This window comes from Coenobita brevimanus, chromosome 1 (assembly GCF_032717465.1).
Source record: "Coenobita brevimanus isolate Jiangsu-jjx chromosome 1, ASM3271746v2, whole genome shotgun sequence".
In the NCBI taxonomy this organism is placed as follows: domain Eukaryota; kingdom Metazoa; phylum Arthropoda; class Malacostraca; order Decapoda; family Coenobitidae; genus Coenobita; species Coenobita brevimanus.
In genome coordinates, this window is record NC_136954.1 from 61,973,062 (window position 1) to 61,998,653 (window position 25,592).

At 41.3% G+C, this 25,592-nt stretch overlaps 1 protein-coding gene and 1 non-coding gene across 2 annotated transcripts in view; both read right to left on the reverse strand.

Annotated features, from left to right (window-relative positions):
• Positions 1-323: 323 nt before the first annotated feature.
• Positions 324-25,592, reverse strand: part of Cog7 (conserved oligomeric Golgi complex subunit 7) — a 146,632-nt gene continuing 121,363 nt past the window's right edge. Inside the window, exons 16-17 of the mRNA XM_080272423.1 lie at positions 7,587-7,747; positions 324-492 (exon numbers count right to left, since the gene is read on the reverse strand). Of these exons, the coding sequence (XP_080128549.1) occupies positions 475-492; positions 7,587-7,747 (179 nt within the window). The 3' untranslated portion in view covers positions 324-474. The remainder of the gene's footprint in view (positions 493-7,586; positions 7,748-25,592) is intronic.
• On the reverse strand, positions 13,437-13,555 carry LOC145418444 (5S ribosomal RNA). The gene has a single exon (XR_013900694.1). It is a non-coding gene; the product is annotated as a 5S ribosomal RNA (ribosomal RNA).

Consider the following 25,592-nt stretch of genomic DNA (forward strand, 5'->3'; position numbering starts at 1 on the left):
TGCCCTACCTGTGGACAAAATGATAAGTGAACATTGAAACATTTATTTGTGGATTTTAGTAAAAGATATTACAACATAGGAGAGAGGCATGGATAGTGTTAACTTTATACTGTATTACAGTCAATATCACTATGATATACGGGTTTCAGTTTACCTCAAAACCCAAGGTCATTACACGCATTTGGTATCAGATGAAGTTACTTTAGGTGACTGCATATACATATACACTGTCGGCATTAGACCACACACACTTGTCCACCGGTCCAGCCTCATTAGCTAGCCCTGCCCAGCCAGCTAGCCCTGCCCAGCCAGCTAGCCCAGTCTTATCAATTGGTCCAGCCCCATCAGCCAGCCCCACCCAGTCAGCTAGCCCAGTCTCATCCGCCAGTCAAGACTTATCAGCCAGCCCCGTGCAGCCAGCCAGCCCTGCCCAGTCAGCCAGTTCTGCCAGTGATGAGTGAGGGCTGTGAGGCCCTAACTGTCCCTTAGCCTCTGAGGGGACATCAACAATCCTATTTACTTAAGTAATAGTAAGAACTACTGTATACTGTTATTTTCACGTTTTTCCCCTCTTTATTCATTATTAATGTGTTACTATACATGTTTAAACATAAGGATATTTCATGTATGTGAGTGTTAAGGTGTGTGAATGTGTGAGTTTAGGCAGGTCTGGGAACGTATCCCCATTGACTACATGTTATAACAGGTTCACTATACAATGGATTGCTATACGATGGGGTTTTCAGGAACGGAACCCCATCGTATAATGAGGGTTTACTGTATATATATATATATATATATATATATATATATATATATATATATATATATATATTGAGAATAGCATGTATTGGCCCCAGTGAGGTGTGTGTGTGTGTGTGTGTGTGTGTGTGTGTGTGTGTGTGTGTGTGTGTGTGTGTGTGTGTGTGTGTGTGTGTGTGTGTGTGTGTGTGTGTGTGTGTGTGTGTGTTCTTACCTAATTGTATCTTTACAGGAATGAGTCAAGCTCGTACTGTCTCGTGTCTTAAACCATATTTATCGTACATATTCTTAAAATTGTGAATTGTTTTGGCACACACTATTTAATTCGGTAGTGCATTCCACTGATCAATTGATCTATTTGGGAAACTAAATTTCCTTACGTCTTTATCACCCCTCTTCTTATGCAGTTTTTTGCAGTGTCCTCTTGCTGATGCTTCCCCATAGGTTAAGTAATCATTTATGTCTATTTTCTCCTTCCCTGATATGCATTTATATAGCATAATCATGTCACCTCTTTTCATTCTCTCCTGTAGTGTTGGTAGATTAGTCTTTCTTCGTAGCTTAGATCCCTTAAGCTTGGTACCCATCTTGTAGAGGCCCTTTGAACTTTTTCAATCTTGTCTATGTGTTTTTTGAGATGAGGACTCCAGACTACTGATGCATACTCCAGGGCTGGTCTGATGAATGATGTTATTATCTTCCTTAGCATATCATCATTTATGTATGTGAATGCTATTCTCATATTTGCAAGCAGTGTATACATGTTCCGTACCTTCTCACTGATGTGGTCAGCCGGAGATGGTCTGTTATTGATAATCACACCTAGGTCTTTCTCTCTTTCTGATGTGTGTACTGTAGGGTTTTATTTCCTAACATATAATCCCAATCAGGTCTTTTTCCACTTTTACTAAACTTGATTACATGACACTTGTCCACATTGAATTCCATTTGCCATGTATTACTACATTCATGAAGTTTATTTAATTCTTCTTGTAGCTCTTTACAAGAGTCTGTATTCGCAATTCTCCTTTGTATTTTTGCATCATCTGCAAACATATTTAGATAGCTTTCATTTCCAGTGTTACTGTCTATATCATTTATATACACTAAAAACATGATTGGTGCCAGCACTGAGCCCTGTGGTACTCCACTAGTCACTTCTTTCCATGATGAGTAATTTCCCCTTAGTACTGTTCTCATTTCTCTTATGAGAAAATCTTGCATCCAACAATACAGTTTGCCTCGAATGCCTCCTTGATGGTACAGTTTCCATAAAAGTCTTTGGTGTGGTATTGTGTCAAATGCTTTCTTGAAATCTTAATAGATACTGTCCACCCATCTTTCTCTTTCCTGTAATGTGTCTGTTACTCTGTCATAGTACCTCAACAGATTAGTAACACATGATTTTCCTTTTCTGAAACCAAACTGTCTTTCTGTTAACATATTGTGTTCTTCTAGATGATTTACCCAAGCTTTTCTTATAAGCTTTTCTAATACCTTGCTTACAACACTGGTTAATGATACTGGTCGGTAGTTGAGTGGATTTTGTCTATTCCCTTTCTTGAATAAGGGAACAATGTTTGCTTTCTTCCAATTATCAGGTAGTTTACCTTGACTCAAGCATTTCTTGAAAATTAAAAATAATGGTTTACTTAACTCCTTTGCACATTCACATAGTACCCAGCATGAAATTTCATTAGGACCATTTGCTTTTCCTTTTTCTAATTTACTTAGCTCCTCCTGTATTACTTTTTTGATGTTTGTATATCTGGTAGTACAGGTATGTGTGGGCATGCATGTTCCACATAATCCCTCTCAAAATTTTTTCCTCTGTAAAAACGGATTGGATTTTCTTGTTTAGTGCTTCACAAATATCCTTCTCTTGTGTATAGGTGATTCCCTCGTCCATAATGGGCTGTATTTTATCTTTTACTTTGGTTTTGCTTGTGATGTAGCTGTAAAATAGCTTCAGTTGATCACTACTTTTATTTATGATATCCTCCTCAAACTGTTTTTGGGCTTCCCTCCTTATTCTTGTATAATCGTTTCTTGCCTGTTTGTAATTATTATATGCCCTTTCACTATTGTGTCTTCTGTATCTATTCCACAATAAATCTGTTTTTTCTTTTGATTTTTTACATTCTGTATTGAACCATTTCTTTATTTTCTTTTCTGCTTCTTTGTGCTGTGGGATATACTTCTGGACTCCTATTTCATAAAGTTCACAGAATTTTTTACATATAGCATTTAAATCATGTCCTCTAAGCTCCTTTCCCTAATCAATTTCTAAGAAGTACTTCTTTAGGTCATGACAGTTTCCCTTTTTATAGTTTAGGCTCTTTTTGTAACTTTCATTGCTGTTAACTATGTCATATGCTATCCTGAAGTTGCAATTTAGTACTGCATGGTTGCTTTTGCCGAATGGAGGGTGGTATATTAAATTGTCAATATCGTTTTCTTGCCTAGTAAATATGAAATCTAGCATTAAGGGTACATCGAGTCCTCTTTTTCTGGTGCTTTCCCTTACATGTTGCGTTTGGAAAAACTCTTGCACGAGATCCAGGAGCTTTTGGTCCCAACAGCTTTCTTGGCTTATTATATCTAAAGTATTCCAATTTATATTTGTATTAAAATCTCCAGTTAGTATAATTCTTTCCGATTTCTCTTCCATTTTATGTAGTAATGCTCTTAAACTCTGAACTGTATTCTCTGCCAGGTCCTCATATTCGTCCCTTTCCCATGTGTTTGACTTGGGTGGCATGTACAAATTGGCTACAATTACTTTCCCTTCAGATGTATTGATCTCTACTGCAATCAGTTCTACTTGTGAGGGTATATCTAGTTCTATTTCTTTGACTTTTAGATTTTTCTTAGTTAATATTATAATTCCTCCTCCTTTTTTTAAGTTCCTATCTCTTCTCCATATATTATATTCCTCTAAGTTTAGGATGTCATTTGATATCCTTGGTGATAATTTTGTTTCAGTTAGGCATATTATATGTGGTTCATTTTCTCTGACATAATCATTCATCTCTAATAATTTTGAAACCATTCCATCCACATTTGAGTACATCAACTTAATCATCTTGTTTATATACTTGTCATGACTTGGTTCTACTACCTTCCTCGTTTTTATTCCCTCCTGTTTATGTACCACTTTCATACCTGCAATCCTATTACTTTGAAAAAAAAAAATGTATTCTTCTCCTCCTCTGATCTTCCCTCATTTTTTGTTTTTGCTTCCTCCCTCTTCTCTTTCAGTAATTCCAGTTCCTCGTGTGTGTGTGTGTGTGTGTGTGTGTGTGTGTGTGTGTGTGTGTGTGTGTGTGTGTGTGTGTGTGTGTGTGTGTGTGTGTGTGTGTGTGTGTGTGTGTGTGTGTGTGTGTGTGTGTGTGTGTGTGTGTGTGTGTGTGTGTGTGTGTGTGTGTGTGTGTGTGTGTGTGTGTGTGTGTGTGTGGGTGTGTGTGTGTGTGTGTGTGTGTGTGTGTGTGTGTGTGTGTGTGTGTGTGTGTGTGTGTGTGTGTGTGTGTGTGTGTGTGTGTGTGTGTGTGTGTGTGTGTGTGTGTGTGTGTGTGTGTGTTTTTACACAAATCACAATTGTTAGAAGATAAGCTAAGCATATCTAGGATAAATTTGTATACAGTATTAGCAGATGAGGTAATGAAGGGCATGGTGTGGACTGTTGACTGTGACACTGTGTAGTAGTGGTGGGAAAAACATTCGAGCCTTCACAGGACCTCAGAATCACCTTGCTATGAACTTCCTAATTCCTGCCACAGTTGCTGACTGTGTTCGTATGTGTCCAGTTGCAACTTTACTTAGTTTTGTTATCAATGTCATTCAGGTTTATCTCTGATAATTTAAGAGGCACATATTTATCATTAAAGGATCATTGCTTTAATTTGTATCTGTACAATCTGATAGCTTACAAATAAGTGATGGCCTTGGTTGGAATACAAAGTCAATTTGGTGTACATTCAAACACAACATAAATCGACCAATCACAGCCAGAGAGCTTCGTGCAGTGTTACCAAATCCAATTGTCCTCAGCTGGCAAAATCAGTGCATCACACAAAGTCAATTTGGTACATGTTCAAACACAATGGAAATCGACCAATCACAGCCCGAGAGCTTAGTGCAGTGTTATCAAATCCAACTCTCCTCAGCTGGCAAAATCAGTGTGTCAGACTCCGTGAAACTGCCTATAGTCAAGGATGTGTTCCAAAATGTTATGTTTTTACAACTGGTGCTAAACTGGGCAAGCTTTTCTAGTCTACGTAACAATGGAACTTTAATATCTAACTGTCAGAAATTTATTGTGGATCCATCCATCCATCCATCATCCAATCCTATGTCGCCCCATGAGAAGCGTAGGACACAGCAAATACAGGTTGCTTGTATGAATCCTCCTGTAGGTTTTGACATCTTATTAATAAACAATCTACTGATCCATCTATACCACACACCATGACGCCAAAGAAGTGACCATGAATGAACTGCCTCCACGTCACCCTGTCCTCACCCCTCAGATGGTCCTCGCTCGATCTCACACCACTCTCACTCTTATACCTCTCCATTCCATTTTTCCATCTTATCCTTGATTCCCTCTCCCTCCTATTTCTACCTCACTCACATATAGAGTCGTATTCACTCAATCTGTTCACTCCACACGGCCAAACCATCTCAGGGCACACATAACTCTTTCCAACATATCCATATCAACACCAGTGCTTCCAAATTTCCTAATCTGTCTGTCTCTCCAAGTAACTCCGCATGCTATTTCTCAGATAATTCATTTCCACCCCTCTTACTCTTGATATGTGTCCCTTCAGTTATGTCCAAGCTTCTCTTTCATATATTGATAAACAAATCGTTAAATTATAAACTAACCACCAAAACAGCTGATGGTTTTAGCAATACTTTAGGAGACACTGGAGTTTGTGTATCATGAGCTGGCAACAAAGAGTGCTCATTCTTCCAACTGCTAAGTATAAGTCTTTGCAGTATTCCTTCTCTATCTTTTTACTTGGGGTAATTAAATACTTGTGGATTAGGGGAAAAAATACTACTCAAATTTTTCCTGTATGTCAAAATGAAATCAAAGAGGTCAGAAAGTGGCCAAGAAATTTGCCCTCTTTATAATGATGTAGGGATGCAGCAGTGCTCATCTTCAGTGGCTTTGTTCTAATAACATCATATTTCCTACAGTATTTTTGAAAGACAATTCATATATGGGACTACCCAAAAATGGATCAGAGAATCCTGATCTGGATCATCCACCTCATACTGTAGCATATGTATGGTACTATCTCTGCAATACTCTGGAAATGGCATCAAGATGATGATGAACACTTCCCTCCATTACAAGACTGTCAATACCCCTAACAATACCAACAGAAGAATGGCCTAATCAAAAATGCCTAACCAAAAAGAGGCATCAAAATTATTGCAAAATTATCTGTCACACTATTAAAAAGTACACCCACATCTGATAAGATACATCACTGTACTGTACTGTACAGTACTCTGAGTAATTGGGACTGTTTGTTACATATCAGCCAAATCACCAATTTGGTCATACATAGTATGTCTGCCTAACCTGCTATTTATATCAACATCATCATCATCATCATCCTGACTCCCTTTTTCACCCAGGTTGAGTTTAATAAACAAGACAAACCTTGACAGATAGAGAATTATCAAAAGACTCTCCAATTTGACGTTCTCATGCACTCATCACTCAAGCCCCTGGAATCATGACTCCAACCCACAGCCATACTCATCCACATTTACACACTTCACATTACTTAAGAGCTAGAGTCAATCACACAACTATCACATCACTGAGGAAAAAAACAGGGGTGCCAATCTCTTGTCACACACTCCTCCATACAATACCAGTAATCTTCTAACCAGCACATACCACTCCCATGCCTCGTAATTTTCCATACAGTACTTTAAATTTCTCACACTTTCCTTTACCATATCTACCCACCATACTCTTGCCCTATCCTGCTTCCTTCCACTTTCAAACTCTCTCAGGTACACTCACTGACTACAATATTCACACCCACTCTCTCCACATAAGCATATTATCTGAGCACTCTCTTTGTGATGTCCACAGGCTTCCTTATCATACATCTTTCAGAATTATATTATTCCTTATCTTCTCCACTCTCTGTGCTCCATACACATTCCTCAATAACCCCCATCTCCACTGCTCTAACTCTTGACTTTATAGTTTTATGCCACACCAGTGTCACATCCATATGTTAATGTATGTGTTAAAACTCATTCATGAAAGCCTCTAGCAGCAGCCTTACTCAAACCTCTGTTTCAGATCATGGCCTTCATAACACCAGTTACTTTCTTTCCCTGTGCTACCATACATTTCTTTTCTTGTGAACATTTATCTTTCTTCTCTATCCTTGCACCCAGGTACTGAAACTCCCTCACCAACTGAAGTCTTCCTCTATTCACCTCCACATCATATTAGCCACCTTCTCTGATCAACCATCACCATGCTCTTACTCACATTCACTTTCAAAGACTGAAGCTCACAGAAATCCACAAAACTGTGCCCTTATCTGCCAAGCTCTTGTCCAATATGAGTAAGCAACATATCATCATCTGTATATACTGTATCATATTTGAGATACCAGGTACTCCGCTCTTCACCAACCTCATCCCGCACTTCAAAGCTTGAGTTTTTACCTCTCCCATACCTTTACCCATGGTATCTACATATACAAACAATTCTTATCCACTTCTCCATACAATAAACAATTACACTGATTCCCAGGCAGGATAAATTAAGACTGAACTGGAATGTTGCGCATCTGTCTGATGGCAGCGATAAGGCGTGGGTTGTTGCCAGGGGCCACCTTCCAGTACTGGTCCACTGGTGCCTTCAGCAGCAGGTTCAGCTTGTCTAGTGGCTCACAGCTGCTTACACCAAGGTCCTCCAGGATGTTGCAGATGTAATCTGACCAGGACAAAGGTATGCCAAATATTCAGTAACTCATTATCCTATTCCTGTTGTTGTTGTTGTTGTTGTTGTTGCTGTGGTCCCAGACTCACCAAGATGTATTCATGTAGTTGTACCTCCTTGCAACAAACACGATCATACCAAAGTTTCCAACATGATAATTGGTAACTCATTTCTTGCCTTATATTTGATGGGTGACCAATGGCCAAAAATGTATCCCCACTGAACCCATGTTATAATCATCTCTCCAGGTGATCAAGTAGCTAAACAAACAGCTTTCACAACACATTTCAATAATAGAGCAAGGTTGGACTGTACGTTTTGTCCTGTCAATACCTATTTTTACCCAATTTAACTTTAACCCCTAAAGACTGCAAATCTCCCAGCCCCCCTATCCCCAGATCGGCAAAAAAGTGTCCAATTTTTTTACTTTCACGAAGGTAAAATTTGTTCTTACAGGCTTCAAGAGCTTGAATTTACACACCTGAAAATGTATGTTTCACTCTCATATAACTTACAGTTACTGCAATATCGACCGTCAAAGAAAGTTAAAACTAAAAATTGTTACCCCTCGTGTACAGAGAGAGAAAAAAATTGCACTTTAGTAAATTATGGTCTTATAGATTTGATGAGCTTGATTTTACACACCAGAAAATATATATTTCACTCATATACGTCTAATGGTCACTGCATAATTGACCTTCAAAAATAAAATTTAAAAAGTCACTCCTCACTATGAACAAGAATGGGACATCCTTGAGAAATAAGGGGGAATAGGGAGGTGGTGGGAGTGTGAGGGAGCATCAGGAAGGGGGAAAAGGGAGAGAATAATTATGTCTGCCACACACACCCAATATGGTCTAGAGGGGGTATGGTGGGTAGTTTGGGTGGGAGGGGACACAGAAGGCAGGATCCAATGGGGCAATGGGAGGTGGAGAGATGGCATGGGGAGGGGGGGGGGATTCCCACACCCAGGGAGGGGGCCAGATCATGCTTCCCACCACCAGATCTCTTAGTTCTCATTGGCCAGGTCCCATATAAATCATCAAAGAGGCAGTGCTACCTACCGCCAATTTTTGATAGCCTCTGTACCATTTAAACATTTAAGTGTGTTTTTCTTGAAACTATTACAAAGCACTTTTTGTTCTGAAGGATGCCTCATATTTCTGCCTGGTAAACTAAATTTTTTTTCATAATTTAAACATCTACACTTCTTCAGTTTTCTTCATGTTCTCTTGTCCTTACATCATCTTCCACAAAATGAATTTCTCTATCCACTTTTTCCAGTCTTCTACCTCCTTAAAACATCATAATTAAGTTCTCTCTCTATCTTCTCAATAAAGATTAGTACTGTACTTTGGCTCCTTCGACCTCTACTCATAAAACAGATCTCTCAAGCTTGTTATCATTGTAGTTATTCTCTGTACCTTTGCCAGATAAGATGTTTCTTTAAATGTGGTGGCCAAATCTCTGCTGCATATTCTAATCTTGGCCTTATCATGGATGCTATTACCTCCCTCAACATCTCATCCATACAATTAAAAGCCACCATCATGTTGACCATCAGTCTATATGCCCCTTAATTGATTCTTCTGTTAATATGCTCTTCCAAGGACAGGTCATCCTCTATGGTCACTCCTTGGCTTTTCTTTTCTTTTGCTTTAATATGCATAGACTGGTCTCTGGTTGCTTATTCCCATTTCAAAGACATGACCTTTACTTTTTTCTTTTTGCACTGAAAATCATATTCCAATTCCGGTTCCAGTTATGTAGTCTGTTCAAACCATCTTGCAACTCTTTATGACTGTCTTCACATCTTGGATGATTTTTTGCTTCATTAGTTAAAGGCCCCAAAATGCTTGCATGCTCCGGCCTTGGTCATCTAATGGTGGCTCTCCAGGCTGCACAATCTCTGGCAGGTTCCCTATTCAGTCCCTTCTCCCTGTGGTTACACCCACTGACCTCATCCAAGGCCTTTTTTGGACTATCTCTTGCAACCCTATCCCTAACATTAACACTTCTCACTTCCTGCACCCAATTATCATCTCCCATCTTCTCCACATGTCCAAACCATCTCAATATACCTCTCCTCATCACAACATCAATACACTCCAGTCCCATTCTACCTCTCAACTCTTCCATCGTAAACCTCGCTCCCCCAGGCCTCGCACTCAGATATGCACTGCACATCCACCTTGTCACTGTCATTTCTGTACGTTTGAGCCTGCTAATATCCTCCTCCTTTGCTGCCAAGGTCTCACTACCACACAGCATTACACTTCTAACACATGCTGGATACAAATATCCTTAGCACGGAGGGAGAGCCCTCTCAATATCAGGAGAGGCAATAGCTCCCTGAACTTCTTCCAACCACTCCTAACTCTACCCACAGAGCAAACTCCAGCCCACCTCCAGCACATAACATGTCTCCCAAATAACAAAACTCTTCCACACACTCAAGAGACTCACAGGAAGATCAATCCTTTCATGCCTGACAATCTCCTCACGCTCTCCCTGACACACCAAACATGATATCAGCAGTATCTCAGTCTACCTCTGATACCACTACATCTCTTCTGCAACCACTTATCACAAACACTGCACAAGATGGAATTACTTCCCATGCCCTTGTGGCAAATCACACATGGCTACTCTCCTCCTCCTTTGATAATACTGCCACCAGCCCTAGATACCATCACTTTTATCTATATTTACTCTTAAGCCCTTGTGCCCCATACCATCTCTCCGCTTCTTAAATCTTTCCTCAGCTTCCCGTTCATTCTCTGCAATCAACGCCAAAACATCAGCATACAACATCTCCCACGGAAGTCCATTTCTGAAGTCACATGACAGCGCTTCAAGTACCATGATATACAAAAAAGGGACTCAAGACTGACCCCTGATGGACACCAACATTCAAGGAAAAGTCATCACTCAACTCTCCATTCGCCTTTACCTGGGCGCGAGAACCCACATGCAGCACATAGCCATAACTAACCAGCCATTTACTCGATCCCAAGTTTTCTCATTGCCCACTTCACCAATTCTCTAGGGATTCTGTCAAAGGCCTTCTCTAAATCAACAAAAAGTACAGATCCCTTTTCTTCCTATTTATTTTTCCTGAAGCTGTCGAACAATGAATATGGCATCAGTGCTCCCTTTGCCTAGCATATACCCAAACTGCATCTTATCAGTACATATTCAATCTTTAATCATACCTTCTATTGTCGCGGCACACAAGTCTGAAGGTGTCATAATCGTACCCTGGCAACCTACCAGTCAACAGTCCTTCTGATTTTGTATCATATTATACATGAATATATTACAAGGGAATATTATTATACACTAACATATAATACACAAATCACACACACATCATATTATACACAAAATCGGACGAACTGTTGATGGGTAGGTTGGCAGGGCACAATAATGACACCTTCAGACTCGTGCACTACGACTATAGAACTCTCTCCATTACCTTCGGTATCTGGTCCAAAAGCTTTATGCTCTTCATAATTTTTGCATCATCTGCAAACATATTTATATAACTACTCAACCCTTCAGCATATCATTTACATATATCAGATACACAACTGGGACACGCCAACAGTCATAATCCTTCATTATGAATACGTAGTCCTTTATATATGTTCTCATTTGCCTTCCATCATACAATTCTCCATATATTTCAACAGTTTCCCTTATACATCTACAGTAATTTCCACCTTTCATAAACAATACTTTTCTGTGGCACCCTATTAAATGCCTTTCTCAATTCCATGTTGACACAGTCCACCCAGCTCTCTCTCTCTTGTATAATATCCAACATTTTGCTGAGGAAACTAAGCAGATCTGTGACACATAATGATCCCTCCCTGACTCCAAACTATTTTGCTGTCATTGCATAATTTTCTTCAAGAAAACAAATCCACCCTTTCTTTTCATAAAGTTTATAAAATTGGTGAAGGATACAGATCTATAATTAAACTGGTCTTTTCTATCTCTTCCTTTGTAAACCACCTCACTATATGCTCTTTCTCCAGTCTATTGGCATTCCACCTCTGTCTGGTAAGCATCTAAAATTATGAACTGGTTGCACTATTTGATCAGTACATTCTTTCAGGATCCATCCAGCCACCCCATCAGGTTCCAATGCCTCTCTCATTTAAATCTTTCATTAGCTGTAATACAGTATCTCATTCCTGTCAGCTGCTGTACTAATTCAATCAACTGATGGGTTTTCATTTCTTCCTCAGGTTCAATAAATTCCTTTTCTATTGCAATACTAATTGTAGCCTATTATTCATTATTTCATCTTCTTTTCAAACACAATGTATAACTTTCCCATCTCTCAGTCTCGTTATCCTGTACCTTAATTTCATATTGCCATCAACGTACTTTTGGAACAATTTTGGTTATTCCTTACTTTTGCTACAACATTCTTGTTAGAGTTTATTTCTTCCTCTATTCATATCTTTCCACAGCCATTTTGCCTCCTTATATTCATTCTATGCTCTCTCACAGTATCTTCTCCAAACCTTATGCCATACACTATTTCCTGTTTCAAGTGCATTTCAACACCTTCCAATCATTGTTGTTAAACCACTGATTTTCCCATCCATCCTTACGGCAAATTTGGGTTGTGTCTACTGATGCCCTCTTCATATATTCTCATATGTATTTCATACTTCTCTTGGATATTTTGTTACTTCCATTCCACCCCAGTCTACAGTCCAAAACAATGTCTTAGGGAGTCAAAGCTGGCTCTTCAATAATTAAACTGATCCTGTTTGTGTGTTCTCTCATTTTTTTGTGTGCTGTTTCTATCACTTCCATAACTCACACTAAAACTTCTATCTTCATGACCAAGAAGGCACGTTTTCCTAGGGAGAACCAGTGATTTACAATAAACCCATCACAGGTAATGTCAAGTTCAACATCAAGGATTCATTGCTCTCCAGTTCTTGTATTTTCCATAAGTTAGCATAGTTTCAGTCACTCCATCCATTCCTGATGTCCCCAGAATTCTTAACACGAGCCCCCACAAACTCCTAAAAGTTGCCACTGTTCACCGGATCACTAAATTGCGTGGAGTCACTACTCACTCAAAGCTGGCATACCTTCCTTTAAAAAAATTTCTATCGGGATTATTACTCATGCATAAAGCATTATATTCATCGTAGATATTTTACTGATGCTCTAAATGAGATTTACGCTGAGAAGCTCTCCATGGAGTTTCCTAAAAAGCATGAAAGCTTATTGTATGTTTTTGCATTCAGCACATTTTTACCAAGTGTTATGAATCTCAGTTGTTGGAAAAATATATGAATCTCAGTTGTTGGAAAAATATATGATACAATCAGTTGTTGGAAAAATATATACAATCAGTTGTTGGAAAAATATATCATACAGTTTCCAAAGATCGTAATCTTTCATCTGGCAAATCCTGACATGATTCTATCCATTATACACTTAATAATAGTAAGAACTGTATGGCCGAAATCGTACGGGGCTGAGATCAGCCGACCCAAATTTTTAAAGGCATGATATTCCTCTTCATTCATTCATCATTCATTCATTGCCAGACGCCATGTATCCCAAACGGGGTGGCCAAGGGCTTAGAGTTAATTGTTTAACAGGGAGGGGCACTAATCCTCCACCAACCCCACTTGACACGTAGGGATGCCAACAGCATCTGGTGTTCCCAGGCGGTCACCCATCCAAGTACTAACCAGACCCAACGTTGCTTAACTTCGCTGATCGGACGGGAAGCGGTGTACTCAACGTGGTATGGCCGTTGGCTCCTATTGCTTTGAGAAAATGTCTCAGTTCTGCTGCAGTCTATTTTTCCACATAAAATTTACCTGCACAGTGGACCATGACACTATATTTTCCGGAATCATCGGGTATTTTCAAAAGGCGAGGGAGTCAGGTGTGGTGTATACACACCATCAGCGCCACTCTGGGCCCCTGGTGGCGGTCGCATAAACTACGCCACACTACCCATAAGAACGCGCCTCCATATGAGCTCAGTAGGTTCAGCAGGGAAGAAAGGTTGCTGGTTCTTTGAAAGCAGTGATAAGAAACAAGGAAGTGAACATGGAAGTGAAAAAGTTACTACATGACAGTATTGTGATACCAACTCTAACGTATGGAAGTGAAGCTTGGACGTTGTTGGAAGGACACAAGTCAAGAGTGAGAGCAGTGGAAATGAGTTATTTAAGAGGAGCCTGTGGAGTCACATGGAGAGACAGGCAGGCTGACGAATGAGGATATAAAGAAGCGTTGTGGTGTGGATGTGGATGTGATAGGAAGCGTTATGAGGAACACACTGAGGTGGTTTGGCCATGTGGAGAGGATGGAGGGTGAAAGACTGACGAAGAGAGTGTATGTGAGTGAGGTGGAGGGGGGAAGAGGGAGGGGGAGGCCGAGGATGAGATGGAGGGATGGGGTGGAGAGGTATATGAGAGAGGGGGGTGTGAGTTGGGAGCAGGGCAGTGAAATGGTGGGGAACAGGGCGACTTGGAGGCGATTTGTTTGTGGCCACCCTAAACAGGATTGAGGCATCTGGCAATAGATAAATAGATAGATAAGTTCATACGATCTTCGATTGTTTAAATACCATATTTCCCTCATTTCTTATGCAAGATACAATTTCTTTACACTAATTTACAATTTTTCCTTACAGATGTACATTCACCACCTAAGAAAATGACTGTGATCAATACTCAAGCAACATAATAATTGCATGTAGACTGTCCCTAAACTGTGATGGATGCGACCTTCCATTTCTATTATATTCCGATAAAGAAACCATTTTTTCTCCAGTATTATATGTAGATAAATCCAAAAATATCCTATTTTCAGTAAAGTAACACAAAAATTGTATTACAGAGGTTTATTCAAGTTGACCCCACTTTTGCATTTTACAGTAAGTTATCTGGCGAGCAGTGGCATCTTTTTCCAGTTTGTGGGGGCTCCTATTGCTCTCTATATCCATTTCTTCCCAACTGACCTCTTTACAGCTGAAGTCTCCAGTTAACACCATTCAACCCTTTCTTGGATATGCTAATTTTATTAGCATATCCAAGGACTTCCTCATCAGCTAATCGTACTCCACCCTATTCCATGTTCTTGTTTGAGAAGAAATAGTTATATGTCAAAATTATACCTAATTTTCCACCTTGTTCTTGCACTCCACTCCCCATACTTCTGCTTTGCTATTTCCAAGATTTATCCATTCTGCTTTTATCTTTTTATATCATAAATATCATACCTCCACATTTTACCCCAAATACTGTATTCCTCCAATCTACTATCCTACTGATGTCACTGTTCAATCTGGTTTCAGTTGTTCTTGTTGTTGGTGATCAACGAGTCTGACTGGCATGACTGGAAAAGCAGACTCATCAACCATAAACAAGCAAGTGCCTCTGCAGGACCATCTACTGCAGTGAACCGATACTCCCTTATAACTGACAGCTCCTAGACACAGCATGGCACAGGGAAAAGTGTGGAGGTTTGGTTCCTGGGTGGATGCCACAGTTGTGTCTCTCCATTCAGGTAACAGGGGCACCATAGTATGCTCAACTTCACCCCATTAACTTTGTGTCAGTTCAACATATTACTTCTAATTCTTCTCTAACACAGGAGGCCCCCACTTTGCGAACGGGTTACATTCCTGAAAAACCGTTCACTAAATGATATTTCTTTGTGCGACCTCATTATGACATGGGTTAAATGGAGTTTGGTTCCAGGACCCCAATTTTCCCCCCATCCACCAGTATTAACCGCTTTTTTCGCTTAATTTGGATCAATATTTGTGTTCAGTAATCCCTCTACTATCCGATGCAACAGAGCCAAAAGCATGTCCGGAAAGTGGTCCCATCCACAAAGTGGGCCCCAGCCTCCTGGACCTGTACTTATGGACCCTAACCTACCCTGACTCAGAAAAACACCTATACAACTACCTACTGGACATGCATAGCACCTATTTAAGACCCAATTCACACCAGTAAGGGACATAAAAGACTGAAATAAATGCAAAAAATACAGAGAATGAGGTTTTGGAGGTGAGTTTATACAATATTAAACATTCTGGGTATTTACAACAAGTCCCTGGCTCCTGAACTGGTACTTATGGACCCTAACCTAGCCTAACTCAGAAAAACATCGCCCTACTGTACATGCATAGCACCTAAGACCCTATTCACACCAAGAAGGGACATAAAAGAGTGAAATGAGGTTTTAGGGGTAAGTATGGAAAATACACTACAATATGAAACATTCTGGGTGCTTACAACAAGTCCCTGGCCATCTCGATGAATAACCCACTTCCTCCCAGACTCTGACAGTAAAAAGGAGTACCAGAAGCACTTGCAGTAAACTGTACATGAAGTCTTGCACTGAACTTAGTCATTTGCACTCAGAATTCCATTCTCTTAACACAGCGCACTCTAGTCTTACTTGCGCTCCATTGCACCTTAATGAAATAAGTGTTGCACTCTGCACTTAGGTCTTTGCACTCATAAATCCATTTTCTTAACACTACTGTACACACTCTAGTCTAATTTGCGCTCCTCTGAACGTCAATAAAATCAGTGTTGCACTGTGCACTTAAGTCTTTGCACTATGCACTTAAGTCTTTGCACTCATAAATCCATTTTCTTAACAATACTGTACACACTCTAGTCTAATTTGCGCTCCACTGAACGTCAATAAAAAAAGTGTTGCACTGTGCACTTAAGTCTTTGCACTCAGAATTCTAATTTCTTAACACTACGCACTGTTTTTTTCACTGCACAACACTGTAAATTCCCGTGTGGTCTAGTAGCGAGTTCTTGCTGTTTATTTACTGTCAGAGTCTGAGAGTAGCTGATGCAGGTGGCCTAGGGGTGCGTCACTGGGACGTGGTGATGGACTACCCACTGCAGATGACTCTGAAAAGAGGCGCAAACTCACATCCAGTGGTGACTCCACCGTGGCTGATGTGCTGGGCTGTGGCTAGGAGGATGAGGGCCTGTCTTGGGGAGGCAATGGTGTGGAGCCAGGGCTGGGCACAGCAGGGGTCACGGGTGTGAAAAAGCTGTCAATGGTTGATTGACGCAAGGAACGATGATTTTGGCGATTAATGATGTGCTGCCTGAAAGCGCGCACTTCCTCCACAAGTCCCAAGGGCCCCACCTCCCTGTCGCAGTCCGGGTGATCCAGGTAGTCGAGAACGAACTCTATGTGTTCCCAGAGTGCGCTCAGCTTGGGGATGGCTGGAGTAGTATCAGTCTGAGAGGAGTCCACATCATTGTCGCCATCCTCGTCGGAATCTTCAACCTGGGTACTGATACCTGCAACTGAAGATGTGATCTCGATATCAGACATGGTCTGATACCTAGGATCGCCCTCATCATCATCCAACCACTCACGCACTTCATCCACATCAACATCGTCGCCGTGTGAACATAGACGTGCATGAAAGTCATTCACGTCAAAACCTAGGATATCGTGCTCCACATCTGTTCTGAGAAGTAGACGAGACCAACCATTTTCTACAGTCTTGACAGGGACTTCCTTCCATGCACTGGCCCAGTCGTAGATTGCAGACTTGATGTCGTAGCGGCGAAGGTTTTCCAAAGTCCGCTGGTCTCACATGTCCCATCCCTCCCTGCACTCATCCTCGCCGAGAACAACCATCACCTCGTCCAGCAACTTTCTTCGGTATAGCCTCTTCGTTGCCACAATCACTCCTTGGTCCATTGGTTGGATGAGAGCAGTCGTATTAGGTGGCATAAACATGCACCTAATGCGCCCATTCTCAGCCACCAAGTCCTTGTCACACGGGTGGCCAGGTGCATTATCAAGGAGAAGGACCTTTACCTGGTCGTGCGGGATTCCCAGTGTCTTCATCTGGTAATTGATGACCTCCTTGATGAATGGTTGTGGAACCAGTCTTTGAAGATCTGGGCAGTGAACCATGCCTTCAAAGAAGGGTACCAAACGACAGGAAGGACATCCATCACCCCACAAAGACACTGAGGCTGCTTTGCACGACCAACAAAAACGGGCTTAAGCCAGTGCATGCCGTTAGCATTGGCACAGCACAATGCAGATATCCACTGCTTGGAAAGCTTGCGGCCAGGTACACGCCTCTCTGTCTCCTTGGCTAGAGTGTTCATTGGCAAAGAGCGATAGAATAAACCAGTTTCATCAGTGCTGTAGACTTGACCGAGAGTGAGGCTCTCCCTGTTGATCAAGCCCTTCACCTTGTGCCGAAACTCCTCTACTCCATCCTCGTTGGCATCCAAAGCTTCGCCATGAGACTTGCGGTTGATAAGGCCATGCCGTAACTTGAATGTGAAGATGCAACCCTCGGATGCCTTGAAGTCTGGGGTGTCGTGAAGCCTTGCGAACTTCTCAGCAGCAGCCTTCAGCTCCGTGCCACGCACCAGCACACCAGCAGCAAGTTGCTGTCGATACCAAATCAACGTGAAGTGGTCAACTTCAGCATACCGGGGAGTAAACATCATCTTCCTCTCCACGTTGCATTTGTTCTTCGACGAGAAGTCAGCTGCGTACTGCATGAGTTTGTCGCAGGATCTCTTGATATCAAACAAAGTAGATCAGGCCAGGTTGAATTCACGGAGGATGCGTGAGGTTGACCATCCCGTGTCCACCTTGTCCAATATCTCCCTCTTCTTCTCCAGAGTTAAAACCACTCTCTTCCTCTTCTCAGCCGGAGGGGCCATCATCACACACACTAACAAGAGGTAAGAGAGCAGCAGCAGAGCCTGTAGGAAGTAGGGCACCACCACAAAAGCGAGCATTTGAGCGGCCATGATGACGAGCGTGCACTCACAACAAGAGATGGGCGGTAAGTGGGGAGGATGCAGGGGCGCTCTAGCGGACGGCGACGGAACTATGCACCAAAACACAGCTGGTCCAAGCCGCGTGCGCTGAGTTCAAATTATGTGGGAAAAAAAAGTCGGATTTTTTTTTTCGAATTTTTTGCGCTTTGGGGGCAATTTTGAGAATACTGAATCCCAGGACCAAAATGTCTGGTAAGTGGGGTGTCCGGAAAGTGGGCGTCCAGATAGTATGGGGATTACTGTATTTTATGACTCGGCTGCAGAATCACGAGCTCAGGTGGTCCTTTTAATCTGCAGAAATGATGTACTTTTCCCTGCCTTCTTGACAGCCTCTGCTGATTTAAAAATTGTAGAGACCATTGATAGGACCAAGCCATGGTGTCGAGCTATGTTGTTTGTCTTTTCACCGCGCTCATGCCTCCTTATTAAGTCTAATTTCATCTCAAGAGTAAGGCTCTTCCTTGGTGGACTTGATGGCCTGTTTGCCAAGGCTTGTAGCAGGGTATTTGGGTGGCATGATAAAATAAATGAAGCATGTGTGGTGGCGAGGTACTGTTCTGTCTTGGATTATAGGTCGGGAGTGAATGGTGCGTGTTTTCTCTGTTAGTGACGATGTGGTGGAATCAGTTGACTGAAAGCGCACTCAGTTTAAAACTGCCCATGGAAAAAAGTTTGTTAAAGCGAATTTTGGCATTCGTTACACGAGTGAAGGGAGGACAGTCTTCGTTAAAGTGAATTTTCATTGCGTGATCGTGCCTGTATAATCTCTTAATTTAATGCATTTTCTTGGCTAACAACTCATGCACATTATACATAATCTTTAACTTTTCCTTTGTTGATTTTCCAGGCCCATTCAGTCCTGTCACCTCTCTTACTTCCTTGTATTTATATACCACATTTTGATTTTCACAAAAAAAAAAAAAAAAAAAAAAAAAAAAAAAAAATGCTGTATTTACATTTCTTAACTTATCTACTCTGTACTTCACATTATTTCTCAATTTATAATTTCCTTTTTCCAACTGTGCAATTTTGGCAAGCAATGTCATTATTTTTACCCAAACTATCAAACACACTCCCATCCTCATCACCTTTCTCTCTTGCCTTCTTGGTTATCACTTCTTTTAGCACTGTCTCTCTCTTAAACCATTTTAAAAATATATCTTTAATATTTTGCATCCCTCCAAATTCTTTAAACTCTACTGGAATGTTAAGCAACTGGCTTTGTTAGCTTTATTCTTCAAACTGAATCCATTTGCATACTTTTTCTTGGCTTGGTTCTAAGAACATTTGTGTTTATAAAGACCCAGTTTCACAGAATGAGGTGCACAGTATCTACAATAATATCAAAACACCAATACAATCCTGCCATCCACACCAGATAGTAAGTGAAGCCACTAGGGAGCTGGTGTTTGTGAGTCCATCTCTGATCAGATGAAAATGTGTGACTGCAGAAATCCACCAACTTAGGTAGGTGTTCCCAGAGATCATTTGTTAAGCTGATGCACTACTTGTGATGTGAGTGTGTATGAGGCGAGTTTGTTGTGATCTGGGGGTTGCATTCCAGTGAAGGCATACCTGATTGTTTGTGAGCTGAATTTGTGTTGGTGTGGAATAATGGGACAGTTAGTACAGTATCTAGAAACAAGAAAAGCAAACTACAAACATTTACATGTCCAGCCTACCAGTGAAAAAGATTATATAGTCATCCCTTGGCTTGCATGGATTTGGCATGTATGGGTATGTCATATGTGGTGATAAAAACCATGACCCCAATCTATTATGAGCAAATAATGATCTATCTTGCATGGCCTGAGTGGGACCCACAACCCTGCAGACACTTTAACTTATGAGGCAGTGTCACAAATTCACAACATTGTATTATTATGGAAACTCACGAACATTAGTGAAATTGCAGAAAACTTCACTCGGTCCTAACCACCTGCATCATCACTTCAACTGGAACAGAATTTCAGAACATTCGTCGTTGTTTCACAAGTGGCTGTCTTTACACACAAACATTAGTGTTTCACTGAGCGAATTATCATACATATATTGTTTGCACCCCTCTGTAACAGCTGGGGGCAGGAAACCCAGCCCATTTCCCACACAGCAAGCCTGCTGGCGTGAAAAACAGTTAGTTCGTGAGGTGCAGCCACAAGAGGAGGATGTCAAGAGCAGTGCAAGAGCAGTTATCACCAAAGACCACATCTCAGTGGTTTGATCGCCCAGTCTTTTGCAGTTCTACGTCCCCCCCCATATCTCTCCATCAAATTAGTGATTGGCAAACAGCGGATGTCATGTGCAGCATGTAGTGCGGCAGCCAGTGAGCAGCAGTCTCACCTTGTCTCTTCACAACCGTGATTTCATATCCCTATTAGTTCTTTCTGTTTTCTAGATTTAAGAATGTTAGACAGTCTGACTATGCGAGTGAATTTACCTGTTTTTAAGATTCTTGTAATGTAAGAATTCATTTTGTTTGTAATTAATAAATTCACAGCTTTTCTTTAGAACTCGATTAAATGTAAAAATCGTGTTTCAATTCTCTAAGTTGTTCTTACTTAATTTGCTTGTTCTCAGTTTGCACAAACTTTCCTTGATATCAATCATGACTGGTAGTTAAGCCAGTCCTTTCATTTTAATTCATAATCAATCCATTGTGCAAGCTATGAGTTATGGAAGCAAGAGCTTGGAACAGTACTAATGTACCCTTTTTCCCTGGATTATTATCTGCAAAATATGCATCACTGCAATATTGTTGGTTACTGCTGGTGGTCGGTCTTTTGAATTTGAAATATTTATTGTTGTAAAAGTAAGACAGGGTGGAAGTGAAGTTAGCAGGGGAGTGAAAGATAAAAATGGTAGCAGCCGTGGCTCAGTGGGTTAGAGCGCTCCACTCTGACCGAAGGGTCGGAGGATCGAATCCACCCAAGGGTCATTGGTAGACATCAGGAAGGGCATCCGGTCATAAAATGCTACACGCTCCAAACCAAAGTCCTCTACCCAGGGGCAACGCCATAGCCCTTATCCAAAAAAGGGGTACCTGGCATAAAAAACTCACTCTATTACAAGTGGAGAAGGGAGAAAAAGTGAGCAGATGGAGACAACACTTTCAGGAATTGTTGAACATAGAGGATGGAAGTAATGCAAGTATAAGTGGCTGGGGAATGGCTGGGAAAAGGATGGAGGTGTGAAGACAGGAAGAAATCAGTAGGATAGAAGTTGTGGAAGCAATGAAGAAAGTTAAATTGGGGAAAGCCCCAGGAATTGATGAAGTGTGTGGTGAAATGCTGAAGCATGGGGTAGAGATAGTAGTAGAATGGATGTGGAAAATGTGCAGATTGGCCTGGGAAGAAGGTAGAGTCCCGGAGGATTGGAAGTCAGGTATAATTATTTCCTTGTACAAAGGAAAAGGGGAAAAAGAAGTGTGTGGTAATCATAAGGGCATTTGTCTTCTTAGTATAATAGGAAAAGTGTATGGTAGGATACTTATTGACAGAGTTAGAGAAAGAACAGAGGAATTAGTTGGAGAAGAACAGCGAGGCTTTAGGAAGGGAAGAGATTGTGTAGATCAGATATTCATGCTTAGATCTTTAGTGGAAAAGTTTCTAGAGAAGGGAAAGAAGTTGTATGCGGCTTTCATGGGTTTGGAGAAAGCATATGACAGGGTGAATAGACAAGGATTGTGGAAAGTATTAAGAATATATGGAGTAGATGGGAAGTTGCTGAATGCTGTGAAGAGTATGTATGATGGTTCTAAGGCTGCAGTGCGTGTAGATGGTGAACTGAGTGACTTTTTCTCTTTGAAGGTTGGGTTGAAACAGGGATGTGTCATGTCTCCATGGCTGTTCAATCTGTACATGGATGGGGCAATAAAAGAGGTACAAGGTAGGGTAGTGGATGCTGGAGTGGCCCTGGTGAGAGACGGTAGTGTTTGGAAACTCCCTGTACTGTTGTTTGCAGATGATACTGTGTTATTGAGTGAAGATGAAGGAGAGCTGCAAGGCTTGGTGGATGAGTTTGGGAGAGTGTGTAAGAAACGGAGTCTAAAAGAGAATGTAGGGAAGAATAAAGTGATGGTCTTTGAGAGAGGTGAAGTCAGTGAATGTACAGCGAGGTTGGATGGTGAGGAATTGGAAAATGTGAGTACGTTTAAGTACTTGGGTAGTGTGATGAGTAAGGATGGAGGTTTGGAGGGTGAAGTGCTTGAAAGGGTACAGCAGGGAAGAAAGGTTGCTGGTTCCTTGAATGTAGTGATAAGAAGCAGGGAAGTCAGCATGGATGTGAAAAAGTCACTACATTACAGTATTGTGATACCAACTCGTATGGAAGTGAAGCTTGAACGTTGTTGGAAGGACACAAGTCAAGAGTGAGAGCAGTGGAAATGAGTTATTTAAGAGAAGCCTGTGGAGTCACATGGAGAGAGGCTGACAAAAGAGGATATAAAGGAGCGTTGTGGTGTGGATGTGATAGGAAGCGTTAGGAGGAACACTGAGGTGGTTTGGCCATGTGGAGAGGATGGAGGGTGAAAGACTGAAGATGAGAGTGTATGTGAGTGAGGTGGAGGGGGGAAGAGGGAGGGGGAGGCCGAGGATGAGATGGAGGGATGGGGTGGAGAGGTATATGAGAGAAGGGGGTGTGAGTTGGGAGCGGGGCAGTGAAATGGCGGGGGACAAGGCAACGTGGAGGCGATTTGTTTGTGGCCACCTCAAACGGGATTGAGGCGTCTGGCAATAGATAGATAGATAGACAGATAGTAAAAGGTACAGATGGCGGTGCTCACCATCCACTCACTCGATGCAGTGCTGCTCTCAAGAGGCTGGCCTTTCTTCCCTTCCTTCCTCTTCTGTCTTTCTTTCCTTCAGTCTTTCCTCTTCCTTCTATCTATGGGTGACTCTACACTGAGCGACAAGCCAAATGGTTTCCCGCACACCATGAAACTATTTACTGTGCTACACTGGACAGTAACCACATAACCAAACTATGGCACCTGGTGGTTTAGTGGGTAATTAAGGTACTCTAGCTAGATTTAACCTGTGCAGGTTTATATCCAAGAGATGGTTGGGGTTTACTGCTCCCGTAATGCCGCTCATGGATGAATGAGGCTGGTCATTCTCATCTTAAATATCAGGATCAACTTGCCTAGCCCCAAGCTCATACCCTCCTCACAGGGCAATGCCAGATTAGATGATGGATGGATGTAAAAGGTATACAGGGTACTTGCACTTTATTAATTTGAGTCAATCTATATCATTTAAATGTTTAGAAAAAGGTTTTGAGTGCAGTACTCATTCCATCAATAGTGCCATCAGGACTGTTTTTTCAAGTGACTCATACTGTAACATCAATAATTATGACACTCCTTAACTTCGAATCGTTCTCACACTCTCACTCATTTATCCACACACAGGTCGCCGTCAGAGACGGAGCTCTTCCTGGATCGTGGGGAAATAATCGCTGAATCAGCAGTGATAAGGAGTCCAGCCTATTGTGATTAAGTGAATGAGTGCGTCAGTGGTGGTCCCATCGGACGTTAGTTAAAAAAAAAATGCAGGTTTTGGTCATAAAGATTACAAGATACAGTGGAAATACAAAGTTTCCATATGGTTGAATCATGGTGGAGAGGGACCGTGCTTTGTTTACATCTGGTGAAGGGGAATTTGAGGGTTTCTCCAATAATGATGCAGGAAAAGGAAGTAGTAAGCTGAACCAAACAAGAGTAGCAGGAGTAGAGAAAATGGCAGAGAGGAATGTCCAGGAGTTAAAAAAGGTATGGGCAGTAATTAGAGAGATGCAGGAATGGACCTTAGAGCAAGAGTAAGAGATCAAAGTACTACAGAAGAAACTGGAAAAAGTTTGCACATGCAGTGTTGAACAAGAAAGAGACTTAATGGGAGTAACGAATCTGCCTCAAATTAAATAAAACAGCCCAAGAGGGAAAACAAGAGGTTGGAAGAAGAAAGGGACAGGATGAAAAGTAAACTAGGATGAAAAGTAAACTAGATAAGTAAAAATCAAAATCAAGGATGCAAGATGGGCACATTAAGAAAATCAAGGAGCAACTTAAGGGGTGGAAAAAAATTCAGGAGGAAGGTGATTTAAAATTTAAAGAGATTATAGAACAGCAAAGCAAGGAAAAGGTGGAGAAGGAAGTGGTTAGGGTACTGAGAAGTAGAGAATCTTTAGTCAGGGATGTAGCAGATAAGAAAAAATGTGTAATAATATCAGGAGTAAAAGAAAAACTTATGACAGCAAGATCAGAAAGAGAAGAACTAAGTAAGGTTAAAGAGATAACATCAGTAGTTATGGAGGGTAACAACAAAGCTCAAGTTGAGCTTTGTTTAGGTTAGGAAAGTACAAGGAGGGAGGGGCAAGGCCATTGAAGGTAAAGTTTAAGTCTCAGGTAATGGTAAGAAAAATCATCAACAGAACATGGAAAGTATCAGACAAAGAGGGGTTCAAAAATGTTTGGATAACGAAAGATGCAAATGAGGAAGAAAGAGCTAATAAAGGAGTCAGTAAAGGTAGCATAGGCAAAAAACGAACAGAGAATGAAGGAAGGGTAGACAGTGTTTTACTGGAGAGTCATGGATCAGAAATTGAGGAAGTGGTACCGACAGAGAGAAGGAGAGAAGAGGGTATAAAAACAATGAAAAAAGTTTGAAAGTGACATATACTAATGTTGGTGGTTTAAAATCGGCAAGGTTAGAAATTAACGATTTCTTGAGGGTTATTGAACCTGATGTTATGTGCTTTGTAGAGACCAAGTTAAGAGGGGATATGGACATCCATATGGGAGATGGTAAATACAAACTGTGGAGAAGAGACAGAAAAGAAAAAACAGGAGGAGGAGTGATGATACCAATGATCTATCTATCTATTGCCAGACGCCTCAATCCCGTTTGGGGTGGCCACAAACAAACCGCCTCCAAGTCGCCCTGTCCCCCGCCATCTCACTACCCTGCTCCCAACTCACACCCCCC